Source organism: Heterodontus francisci, chromosome 2, assembly GCF_036365525.1.
Source record: "Heterodontus francisci isolate sHetFra1 chromosome 2, sHetFra1.hap1, whole genome shotgun sequence".
Classification (NCBI taxonomy): Eukaryota; Metazoa; Chordata; class Chondrichthyes; order Heterodontiformes; family Heterodontidae; genus Heterodontus; species Heterodontus francisci.
Genome location: NC_090372.1, coordinates 221,646,314 through 221,660,515, shown reverse-complemented (window position 1 = coordinate 221,660,515; position 14,202 = coordinate 221,646,314). Strand labels below are relative to the sequence as shown.

General features: G+C 47.4%; 1 protein-coding gene across 4 annotated transcripts in view; it reads left to right on the top strand.

Annotated features, from left to right (window-relative positions):
• The window catches only part of LOC137351620 (tonsoku-like protein), a 321,657-nt gene that overhangs the window by 226,443 nt on the left and 81,012 nt on the right, over positions 1 to 14,202 (top strand). For all 4 annotated transcript variants that reach the window (XM_068016251.1, XM_068016241.1, XM_068016243.1 and 1 more), the window contains exons 9-10: positions 9,792 to 9,944; positions 12,135 to 12,260. In XM_068016251.1, coding sequence (XP_067872352.1) covers positions 9,792 to 9,944; positions 12,135 to 12,260 — 279 coding nt within the window. The remainder of the gene's footprint in view (positions 1 to 9,791; positions 9,945 to 12,134; positions 12,261 to 14,202) is intronic.

Below are 14,202 nucleotides of genomic sequence, written 5' to 3'. Positions count from 1 at the left end.
TTGTAACACTCCCACATTGTAACACTCCCACATTGTAACACTCCCACATTGTAACACTCCCTCATTGTAACACTCCCACATTGTAACACTCCCACATTGTAACACTCCCTCATTGTAACACTCCCTCATTGTAACACTCCCTCATTGTTACACTCCCTCATTGTAACACTCCCTCATTGTAACACTCCCTCATTGTAACACTCCCAAATTGTAACCATCCCACATTGTAACACTCCCACATTGTAACCCTCCCTCATTGTAACACTCCCCCATTGTAACACTCCCAAATTGTAACCCTCCCACATTGTAACCCTCCCTCATTGTAACACTCCCACATTGTAACACTCCCCCACTGTAACACTCCCACATTGTAACACTCCCACATTGTAACACTCCCCCACTGTAACACTCCCCCACTGTAACACTCACACATTGTAACACTCCCACATTGTAACCCTCCCCCATTGTAACCCTCCCCCACTGTAACACTCCCGCATTGTAACACTCCCACATTGTAACACTTCCCCATTGTAACACTCCCACATTGTAACACTCCCACATTGTAACACTCCCCCATTGTAACACTCCCCCATTGTAACACTCCCCCATTGTAACACACCCACATTGTAACACTCCCACATTGTAACACTCCCCCACTGTAACACTCCCCCACTGTAACACTCCCCCACTGTAACACTCCCCCATTGTTACCCTCCCCCATTGTAACACTCCCACATTGTAACACTCCCCCATTGTAACACTCCTAAATTGTAACCCTCCCACATTGTAACACTCCCACATTGTAACCCTCCCACATTGTAACCCTCCCCCATTGTAACCCTCCCCCATTGTAACACTCCCCCATTGCAACACTCCCCCATTGCAACACTCCCCCATTGCAACACTCCCCCATTGTAACATTCCCCCATTGTAGCACTCCCACATTGTAACATTCCCCCATTGTAACACTCCCCCATTGTGACACTCCCCCATTGTAACACTCCCTCATTGTAACACTCCGAAATTGTAACCCTCCCACATTGTAACACTCCCACATTGTAACCCTCCCTCATTGTAACACTCCCCCATTGTAACATTCCCCCATTGTAACACTCCCACATTGTAACCCTCCCTCATTGTAACACTCCCCCATTGTTACATTCCCCAATTGTAACACTCCCTCATTGTAACGCTCCCTCATTGTAACGCTCCCAAATTGTAACCCTCCCACATTGTAACACTCCCACATTGTAACCCTCCCACATTGTAACCCTCCCTCATTGTAACACTCCCACATTGTAACACTCCCACATTGTAACACTCCCACATTGTAACACTCCCACATTGTAACACTCCCACATTGTAACACTCCCTCATTGTAACACTCCCACATTGTAACACTCCCACATTGTAACACTCCCTCATTGTAACACTCCCTCATTGTTACACTCCCTCATTGTAACACTCCCTCATTGTAACACTCCCAAATTGTAACCATCCCACATTGTAACACTCCCACATTGTAACCCTCCCTCATTGTAACCCTCCCCCATTGTAACACTCCCAAATTGTAACCCTCCCACATTGTAACCCTCCCTCATTGTAACACTCCCACATTGTAACACTCCCCCACTGTAACACTCCCACATTGTAACACTCCCACATTGTAACACTCCCCCACTGTAACACTCACACATTGTAACACTCCCACATTGTAACCCTCCCCCATTGTAACCCTCCCCCACTGTAACACTCCCGCATTGCAACACTCCCACATTGTAACACTTCCCCATTGTAACACTCCCACATTGTAACACTCCCCCATTGTAACACTCCCCCATTGTAACACACCCACATTGTAACACTCCCACATTGTAACACTCCCCCACTGTAACACTCCCCCACTGTAACACTCCCCCACTGTAACACTCCCACATTGTAACACTCCCACATTGTAACCCTCCCCCATTGTAACACTCCCCCATTGTAACACTCGCACATTGTAACACTCCCACATTGTAACACTCCCACATTGTAACCCTCCCCCATTGTAACACTCCCCCATTGTAACACTCCCCCATTGTAACACTCCCTCATGGTAACACTGCCCCCATTGTAACACTCCCTCAATGTAACCCTCCCCCCATTGTAAATTCCCCCATTGTAAATTCCCCCATTGTAACCCTCTCCCATTGTAACACTCCCTCATTGTAACACTCCCTCATTGTAACACTCCCTCATTGTAACACTCCCTCAATGTAACACTCCCTCAATGTAACACTCCCTCAATGTAACCCTCTCCCCATTGTAAACTGGCCCATTGTAACCTTCCCCCATTGTAACCTTCCCCCATTGTAACCTTCCCTCATTGTTACACTCCCACATTGTTACACTCACACATTGTAACACTCCCTCATTGTAACACTCCAAAATTGTAACCCTCCCACATTGTAACACTCCCACATTGTAACCCTCCCACATTGTAACACTCCCACATTGTAACACTCCCACATTGTAACCCTCCCACATTGTAACCCTCCCCCATTGTAACCCTCCTTCATTGTAACACTCCCACATTGCAACACTCCCACATTGTAACACTCCCACATTGTAACACTCCCAAATTGTAACACTCCCCCATTTTAACACTCCCCCATTTTAACACTACCCCATTGTAACACACCCACATTGTAAACCTCCCCCATTGTAACCCTCCCCCATTGTAACCCTCCCCCATTGTAACACTCCCACATTGTTACCCTCCCCCATTGTAACACTCCCACATTGTAACACTCCCCCATTGTAACACTCCTAAATTGTAACCCTCCCACATTGTAACACTCCCAAATTGTAACACTCCCACATTGTAACCCTCCCACATTGTAACCCTCCCCCATTGTAACCCTCCCCCATTGTAACACTCCCCCATTGCAACACTCCCCCATTGCAACACTCCCCCATTGTAACATTCCCCCATTGTAGCACTCCCACATTGTAACACTCCCCCATTGTAACACTCCCCCATTGTAACACTCCCCCATTGTAACACTCCCCCATTGTAACACACCCCCATTGTAACACTCCCTCATTGTAACACTCCGAAATTGTAACCCTCCCACATTGTAACACTCCCACATTGTAACCCTCCCTCATTGTAACACTCCCCCATTGTAACATTCCCCCATTGTAACACTCCCACATTGTAACCCTCCCTCATTGTAACACTCCCCCATTGTTACATTCCCCAATTGTAACACTCCCTCATTGTAACGCTCCCTCATTGTAACGCTCCCAAATTGTAACCCTCCACATTGTAACACTCCCACATTGTAACCCTCCCACATTGTAACCCTCCCTCATTGTAACACTCCCACATTGTAACACTCCCACATTGTAACACTCCCTCATTGTAACACTCCCACATTGTAACACTCCCACATTGTAACACTCCCTCATTGTAACACTCCCTCATTGTAACACTCCCTCATTGTAACACTCCCAAATTGTAACCATCCCACATTGTAACACTCCCACATTGTAACCCTCCCTCATTGTAACACTCCCCCATTGTAACACTCCCAAATTGTAACCCTCCCACATTGTAACCCTCCCTCATTGTAACACTCCCACATTGTAACACTCCCCCACTGTAACACTCCCACATTGTAACACTCCCACATTGTAACACTCCCCCACTGTAACACTCACACATTGTAACACTCCCACATTGTAACCCTCCCCCATTGTAACACTCCCCCATTGTAACACTCCCACATTGTAACACTTCCCCATTGTAACACTCCCACATTGTAACACTCCCCCATTGTAACACTCCCCCATTGTAACACTCCCCCATTGTAACACACCCACATTGTAACACTCCCACATTGTAACACTCCCACATTGTAACACTCCCCCACTGTAACACTCCCCCACTGTAACACTCCCCCACTGTAACACTCCCACATTGTAACACTCCCACATTGTAACCCTCCCCCATTGTAACACTCCCCCATTGTAACACTCCCACATTGTAACACTCCCACATTGTAACACCGCCCCATTGTAACACTCCCCCATTGTAACACTCCCCCATTGTAACACTCCCACATTGTAGCACTCCCCCATTGTAACACTCCCTCATGGTAACACTGCCCCCATTGTAACACTCCCTCAATGTAACCCTCCCCCCATTGTAAATTCCCCCATTGTAAATTCCCCCATTGTAACCCTCTCCCATTGTAACACTCCCTCATTGTAACACTCCCTCATTGTAACACTCCCTCATTGTAACACTCCCTCAATGTAACACTCCCTCAATGTAACCCTCTCCCCATTGTAAACTGGCCCATTGTAACCTTCCCCCATTGTAACCTTCCCCCATTGTAACCTTCCCTCATTGTTACACTCCCACATTGTTACACTCACACATTGTAACACTCCCTCATTGTAACACTCCCAAATTGTAACCCTCCCACATTGTAACACTCCCACATTGTAACCCTCCCACATTGTAACACTCCCACATTGTAACACTCCCACATTGTAACCCTCCCACATTGTAACCCTCCCCCATTGTAACCCTCCTTCATTGTAACACTCCCACATTGCAACACTCCCACATTGCAACACTCCCAAATTGTAACACTCCCTCATTGTAACACTCCTTCATTGTAACACTCCCACATTGTATCACTCCCTCATTGTAACACTCCCTCATTGTAACACTCCCCCATTTTAACACTCCCCCATTTTAACACTACCCCATTGTAACACACCCACATTGTAAACCTCCCCCATTGTAACCCTCCCCCATTGTAACCCTCCCCCATTGTAACACTCCCACATTGTTACCCTCCCCCATTGTAACACTCCCACATTGTAACACTCCCCCATTGTAACACTCCTAAATTGTAACCCTCCCACATTGTAACACTCCCACATTGTAACCCTCCCACATTGTAACCCTCCCCCATTGTAACCCTCCCCCATTGTAACACTCCCCCATTGCAACACTCCCCCATTGCAACACTCCCCCATTGTAACATTCCCCCATTGTAGCACTCCCACATTGTAACACTCCCCCATTGTAACACTCCCCCATTGTAACACTCCCCCATTGTAACACACCCCCATTGTAACACTCCCTCATTGTAACACTCCGAAATTGTAACCCTCCCACATTGTAACACTCCCACATTGTAACCCTCCCTCATTGTAACACTCCCCCATTGTAACATTCCCCCATTGTAACACTCCCACATTGTAACCCTCCCTCATTGTAACACTCCCCCATTGTTACATTCCCCAATTGTAACGCTCCCTCATTGTAACGCTCCCTCATTGTAACGCTCCCAAATTGTAACCCTCCACATTGTAACACTCCCACATTGTAACCCTCCCACATTGTAACCCTCCCTCATTGTAACACTCCCACATTGTAACACTCCCACATTGTAACACTCCCTCATTGTAACACTCCCACATTGTAACACTCCCACATTGTAACACTCCCTCATTGTAACACTCCCTCATTGTTACACTCCCTCATTGTTACACTCCCTCATTGTAACACTCCCTCATTGTAACACTCCCAAATTGTAACACTCCCACATTGTAACCCTCCCTCATTGTAACACTCCCCCATTGTAACACTCCCAAATTGTAACCCTCCCACATTGTAACCCTCCCTCATTGTAACACTCCCACATTGTAACACTCCCCCACTGTAACACTCCCACATTGTAACACTCCCACATTGTAACACTCCCCCACTGTAACACTCACACATTGTAACACTCCCACATTGTAACCCTCCCCCATTGTAACCCTCCCCCACTGTAACACTCCCGCATTGTAACACTCCCACATTGTAACACTTCCCCATTGTAACACTCCCACATTGTAACACTCCCCCATTGTAACACTCCCCCATTGTAACACTCCCCCATTGTAACACACCCACATTGTAACACTCCCACATTGTAACACTCCCCCACTGTAACACTCCCCCACTGTAACACTCCCCCACTGTAACACTCCCACATTGTAACACTCCCACATTGTAACCCTCCCCCATTGTAACACTCCCCCATTGTAACACTCCCACATTGTAACACTCCCACATTGTAACACCGCCCCATTGTAACACTCCCCCATTGTAACACTCCCCCATTGTAACACTCCACCATTGTAACACTCCCACATTGTAGCACTCCCCCATTGTAACCCTCCCCCATTGTAACCCTCCCCCATTGTAACACTCCCAAATTGTAACACTCCCCCATTGTAACACTCCCCCATTGTAACACTCCCACATTGTAACACTCCCACATTGTAACACTCCCAAATTGTAACCCTCCCACATTGTAACCCTCCCACATTGTAACAGTCCCACATTGTAACACTCCCCCATTGTAACACTCCCCCATTGTAACACTCCCACATTGTAACACTCCCACATTGTAACCCTCCCCCATTGTAACACTCCCCCATTGTAACACTCCCCCATTGTAACACTCCCAAATTGTAACCCTCCCACATTGTAACCCTCCCACATTGTAACACTCCCCCATTGTAACACTCCCACATTGTAACACTCCCACATTGTAACCCTCCCCCATTGTAACACTCCCCCATTGTAACACTCCCCCATTGTAACACTCCCCCATTGTAACACTCCCACATTGTAACCCTCCCCCATTGTAACACTCCCCCATTGTAACACTCCCCCATTGTAACACTCCCACATTGTAACCCTCCCACATTGTAACACTCCCCCATTGTAACACTCCCACATTGTAACACTCCCACATTGTAACACTCCCCCATTGTAACCCTCCCAAATTGTAACCCTCCCACATTGTAACCCTCCCACATTGTAACAGTCCCACATTGTAACACTCCCCCATTGTAACACTCCCCCATTGTAACACTCCCACATTGTAACACTCCCACATTGTAACACTCCCACATTGTAACACTCCCACATTGTAACACCGCCCCATTGTAACACCCCCCCACTGTAACACTCCCCCACTGTAACACTCCCACATTGTAACACTCCCCCACTGTAACACTCCCCCACTGTAACACTCCCACATTGTAACACTCCCCCACTGTAACACTCCCCCATTGTAACACTCCCCCATTGTAACACTCCCACATTGTAACACTCCCCCACTGTAACACTCCCTCATTGTAACACTCCCTCAATGTAACCCTCCCCCATGTAACACCCCCTCATTGTAACACTCCCACATTGTAACACTCCCCCACTGTAACACTCCCACATTGTAACACTCCCACATTGTAACACTCCCCCACTGTAACACTCACACATTGTAACACTCCCACATTGTAACCCTCCCCCATTGTAACCCTCCCCCACTGTAACACTCCCGCATTGTAACACTCCCACATTGTAACACTTCCCCATTGTAACACTCCCACATTGTAACACTCCCCCATTGTAACACTCCCCCATTGTAACACTCCCCCATTGTAACACTCCCCCATTGTAACACACCCACATTGTAACACTCCCACATTGTAACACTCCCCCACTGTAACACTCCCCCACTGTAACACCGCCCCATTGTAACACTCCCCCACTGTAACACTCCCCCATTGTAACACACCCACATTGTAACACTCCCACATTGTAACACTCCCCCACTGTAACACTCCCCCATTGTAACACACCCACATTGTAACACTCCCACATTGTAACACTCCCCCACTGTAACACTCCCCCACTGTAACACCGCCCCATTGTAACACTCCCCCACTGTAACACTCCCCCATTGTAACACTCCCACATTGTAACACTCCCCCATTGTAACACTCCCCCATTGTAACACACCCACATTGTAACACTCCCACATTGTAACACTCCCCCACTGTAACACTCCCCCACTGTAACACTCCCCCACTGTAACACTCCCCCACTGTAACACTCCCCCATTGTAACACTCCCACATTGTAACACTCCCACATTGTAACCCTCCCCCATTGTAACACTCCCCCATTGTAACACTCCCACATTGTAACACTCCCACATTGTAACACCGCCCCATTGTAACACTCCCCCATTGTAACACTCCCCCATTGTAACACTCCCCCATTGTAACACTCCCACATTGTAACACTCCCACATTGTAACCCTCCCCCATTGTAACCCTCCCCCATTGTAACACTCCCCCATTGCAACACTCCCCCATTGTAACACTCCCCCATTGTAACACTCCCACATTGTAACACTCCCACATTGTAACACTCCCACATTGTAACACTCCCAAATTGTAACCCTCCCACATTGTAACCCTCCCACATTGTAACAGTCCCACATTGTAACACTCCCCCATTGTAACACTCCCCCATTGTAACACTCCCACATTGTAACACTCCCCCATTGTAACACTCCCACATTGTAACACTCCCACATTGTAACCCTCCCACATTGTAACCCTCCCACATTGTAACACTCCCACATTGTAACCCTCCCACATTGTAACCCTCCCCCATTGTAACACTCCCCCATTGTAACACTCCCAAATTGTAACCCTCCCACATTGTAACCCTCCCACATTGTAACACTCCCCCATTGTAACACTCCCACATTGTAACACTCCCACATTGTAACCCTCCCCCATTGTAACACTCCCCCATTGTAACACTCCCCCATTGTAACACTCCCACATTGTAACCCTCCCCCATTGTAACACTCCCCCATTGTAACACTCCCAAATTGTAACCCTCCCACATTGTAACCCTCCCACATTGTAACACTCCCCCATTGTAACACTCCCACATTGTAACACTCCCCCATTGTAACCCTCCCCCATTGTAACACTCCCCCATTGTAACACTCCCAGATTGTAACAGTCCCACATTGTAACACTCCCCCATTGTAACACTCCCCCATTGTAACACTCCCCCATTGTAACACTCCCACATTGTAACACTCCCACATTGTAACACCGCCCCATTGTAACACTCCCCCACTGTAACACTCCCACATTGTAACACTCCCCCACTGTAACACTCCCCCACTGTAACACTCCCACATTGTAACACTCCCCCACTGTAACACTCCCCCATTGTAACACTCCCCCATTGTAACACTCCCCCATTGTAACACTCCCACATTGTAACACTCCCCCACTGTAACACTCCCCCATTGTAACACTCCCCCATTGTAACACTCCCCCATTGTAACACTCCCACATTGTAACACTCCCCCATTGTAACACTCCCCCATTGTAACACTCCCACATTGTAACACTCCCACATTGTAACACTCCCACATTGTAACACTCCCCCATTGTAACACTCCCACATTGTAACACTCCCCCACTGTAACACTCCCCCACTGTAACACTCCCAGATTGTAACACTCCCACATTGTAACACTCCCACATTGTAACACTCCCCCATTGTAACACTCCCCCACTGTAACACTCCCACATTGTAACACTCCCACATTGTAACACTCCCCCACTGTAACACTCCCCCACTGTAACACTCCCCCATTGTAACACTATCCACTTGGAGCCCACCCTCTTGGAACACTCATTCAACTTGCTTGGAAACTGTTACATATAGAAGTTCTTCCAGTTCTGATGAAAGACCTGAAATGTTATCTCGGTTTCTCTATCCATAGATGCTGCCGAAACTGTTATGTTTCTCGTATTTTCTGTTTTTATTTCCTCATGATAACTCTCCCAGATCTAACTAACCCTTGCTGTAAAACTTTCACTCTGAACTCTCCTTTATTTTTTCTTCTGTAGCTGGTATGTGCAGAGATCCTGAAGAGATCAGATGAGGAGCTGGCAGTGATTCACTTCTCCTTGGGCTGTACCTTTTATGATCTGAAGAATTATGAACAAGCAATCAGTCATTATGAAACAGAACTGAAGTTTCAGAAAGGCAGATCTCGAGAGGTGAGGAACAAATTCAGTGTCTGCCTGTCTCCTGTATCTATTTTCACTGAGCCTCCCTGGTAATAAATCCACAGATATATTAACTTTTGGCTAAAAACATTGTCTCAATATCTCTTACTCCTGACATTTTAATATTCATTCATGCTATGTGGGTGTCACTGGCTAGGTCAGCATTTATTGCCCATCCCAAATTGCCCTTGAGAAGGTGGTGGTGAGCTGCCTTCTTGAACCGCTGCAGTCCATGTGCGGTAGGTAAACCCACAGTGCTGTTAGGAAGGGAGTTCCAGGATTTTGACCCAGTGACAGTGAAGGAACGGTGATATAGTTCCAAGTCAGGATGGTGTGTGACTTGGAGGGGAACTTGCAGGTGGTGGTGTTCCCATGCATCCGCTGCTCTTGTCCTTCTAGCTGGTAGAGGTCGCAGGTTTGGAAGGTGCTGTCTAAGGAGCCTAGATGCGTTGCTGCAGTGCATCTTGTAGATGATACACACTGCTGCCACTGTGTGTCGGTGGTGGAGGGAGTGAATGTTTGTAGATGGGGTGCCAATCAAGCGGGCTGCTTTGTCACAAAACTAGATTGGAATGTGAGTTATGAGGAGGATGCAGAGAGGTTTCGGGGGATTTAGACAGACTGAGTAATTGGGCAAGAGCATGGCAGATGGAATATCATGTGGAAAAATATGAAGTTATCCACTGGTGGGAAAAGCAGAAATGCAGAGTATTTCTTAAAAGTTTGGGAAGTGTTGATGTCCAAAGGGACCTGGGTGTCCTTGTTCATGAGTCACTAAAAGCTACAGCAAGCAATTAAGAAGGCAAATGGTATGTTAGCTGTTATTACAAGGGGATTTGAGTATCGGAGTAAAGATGTCTTACTGCAATTATATAGAGCCTTGGTGAGACCACACCTGGAGTATTGTGTGTAGTTTTGGTCTTTGGGAGGGAGTGCAATGAAGGTTCACCAGACTGATTCCTGAGATGGTTGGATTGTTCTATGAGGATAGAATGAGGAGACTACGCCTTTATTCTCTCACATTTAGAAGAATGAGAGATGATCTCATTGAGGTATACAAAATTCTTACAGGGCGTGACAGGGTAGATGCAGGGAGGATGTTTTCCCTGGCTGGGGAGTCCATAACCAAGGAACACAGTCTCAGAATAAAGGGTAGGCCATTTAGGACTGAGATGAAGAGGAATTTCTTCACTCAGAGGACAGTGAATCTTTGGAATTCTCTGCCCCAGAGGGCTGTGGATGTTCTGTCATTGAGTAAATTCAAAGATAGAGATCGACAGATTTCTAGATATTAAAAATATCAAGGTATATGCTCACCACCACCTTCTCACGGGCAATTAGGGATGGGCAATAAATGTTGGCCTGGCCAGTGATGCCCACATCCCATGAATGAATTTTTAAAAATGGGGATAGTGCTGGAAAATGGCCTTGAGGTAGATGATCAGCGATGATCTTATTGAATGGCGGACCAGGCTCGATGGGCCGAATGGCCTACTCCTGCTCCTATTTCCTAAATTGCTATGTCCTGGATGGTGTCGAGTTTCTTGCGTGTTATTGGAGCTGCACTCTTCCAGGCCAACATTTACCTTCAACCAACAACACTAAAACAGACGTCCTGGTCATTATTACATTACAGCTTGTGGGATCTCGCTGTGCACAAATTGGTTGCCGCGTTTCCTGCATTATGACAGTGACTGCGCCTTGAAACAAAAGGACATAATTGGCTTCCTGAGATGGTCAGAGGTGCTGAACAAATGCAAGCCTATCTCTTTCTTTCTCTTGTGTTGTTTACGAAATGTGTCCTTACCTTACCTGGTCTGGGCCTGTATGTGACTCCAGTCCCACACCAATGGGGTTGACTCCTAGTTGTTGATGCTGAGTGCCACACTGGGCATTGCACATGCTCTTGGACCCGATGAACAATGTCCAAATGATGGTTGTCAGGGAAGCATGAGATTACTCTGGGATAATGATACCCTGTCATCAGGTGTAACTCAGTGTTTGGACTCAGAGAAATGCAGCTGAGGTGGTGAGGTTTCACATCGCTGTGAAGTTCCCTTCCCCAGGTCCTGTGTTTATCCCCCCCACACACACCAACCCTGAGGCCTGTCCTCCGGTGAACCTCCCGCCTGTGCTGATAGATTGTGGGAGGTGATGTCTAATCACTGAATGTCTCTACAGGAGTGCAAGACATGGCTTCACATCGCAGCCGTCAAGAGAAAGGAGGGGGCAGAGCGCGCTGAGCTGGACCAATGCTACCAGAATGCACTGCAACATGCCAAAATGGCCAAGGAGCCCAGGCTGCAGGTACAGTGACCACTTGGATTGAGTGGGAAATGGATTCTATTCAAATTAGTGCAGGTGGGCAAACCAAAGTCACCATAGCAACATTACTGGCCAACACTGGCCTGGATTGGTGTGGGCTGAGGTTAAGGACACAGCGTAGAATAGGTCGTTGGAAACAGAACCACAGGGGAGATGAGGAGAATATTTTTACACAGCCAGTTGTTGTGACCCGGAACGCACTGCCTGAAAGGGCAGTGGAAGCAGATTCAGTAATAACATCCAAATGGGAATAGGAAAAATACTTGAAGGGCAAAGAATTGTAGGGCTATGGGAAAGGTGCAGGGGAGATGATGAATTGGATTGCTCTACCAAAGAGCTAGCACAGGCACGATGGGCTGAATGGCCTCCTCCGTGCTGCATCATTCGATGAAGTATTAGGATGCAGGTAGACAGAGAGGCAGCTGGAGCCTTTCAGTAAATCCTGTGAATCCTGGATTGGCTTTTTCTTTACATGGGTCTAGTTGGACCTCACATCACTCGAGTCTCAAACCTACTGATGTCGCAAGAGGCATCAACAATGTGTATTTATACAGCACCTTTATCATGATAACATGCCACCTGGCACTTCACAGTGTTACAAATCAAGTAAATAACACCGAGGCACAAAAGGAGATATTAGGTCCCCTTGGTCAAACAGGTTGATTTTAAAGAGTGTCTTAAAGGAGGAAAGTGAGGTGGAGAGTAGGGAGGGAATTCCCGAACTTGGAGCCAAGGCAGCTGAACGCACGGCCACCAGTTTGGAGCGATTAAAATCAGGGATGCTCAAGAGGCCAGAATTTGAGGAGCGTAGAGATCTCGGAGGGTTGTGAGACTGGAGGAGTTTAGAGAGATAGGGAGGGGTGAGGCCATGGAGGGATTTGCAAACAAGGATGCGAATTTTTAAATCAAGATGTTGCTTGACTGGGAGCCAATGTAGGTCAGAGAACACAAGGGTGATCAGGGGAATGTGACTTGGTGTGTGTTAATGTAGGTCAGTGAGTACAGGGGTGATAGGGGAATGTGACTTGGTGTGTGTTAATGTAGGTCAGTGAGTTCAGGGGTGATAGGGGAACGGGACTTGGTGTGTGTTAATGTAGGTCAGTGAGTTCAGGGGTGATAGGGGAACGGGACTTGGTGTGTGTTAATGTAGGTCAGTGAGTACAGGGGTGATAGGGGAATGTGACTTGGTGTGTGTTAATGTAGGTCAGTGAGTACAGGGGTGATAGGGGAATGTGACTTGGTGTGTGTTAATGTAGGTCAGTGAGTACAGGGGTGATAGGGGAATGTGACTTGGTGTGTGTTAATGTAGGTCAGTGAGTTCAGGGGTGATAGGGGAACGGGACTTGGTGTGTGTTAATGTAGGTCAGTGAGTACAGGGGTGATAGGGGAACGGGACTTGGTGTGTGTTAATGTAGGTCAGTGAGTACAGGGGTGATAGAGGAACGGGACTTGGTGTGTGTTAATGTAGGTCAGTGAGTACAGGGGTGATAGGGGAATGTGACTTGGTGTGTGTTAATGCAGGTCAGTGAGTTCAGGGGTGATAGGGGAATGTGACTTGGTGTGTGTTAATGTAGGTCAGTGAGTACAGGGGGTGATAGGGGAATGGGACTTGGTGTGTGTTAATGCAGGTCAGTGAGTACAGGGGGTGATAGGGGAATGGGACTTGGTGTGTGTTAATGTAGGTCAGTGAGTACAGGGGTGATAGAAGAACGGGACTTGGTGTGTGTTAATGTAGGTCAGTGAGTACAGGGGTGATAGGGGAATGTGACTTGGTGTGTGTTAATGTAGGTCAGTGAGTACAGGGGTGATTGGGGAACGGGACTTGGTGTGTGTTAATGTAGGTCAGTGAGTACAGGGGTGATAGGGGAACACCACTTGGTGTGTGTTAATGTAGGTCAGTGAGTACAGGGGTGATAGAGGAACG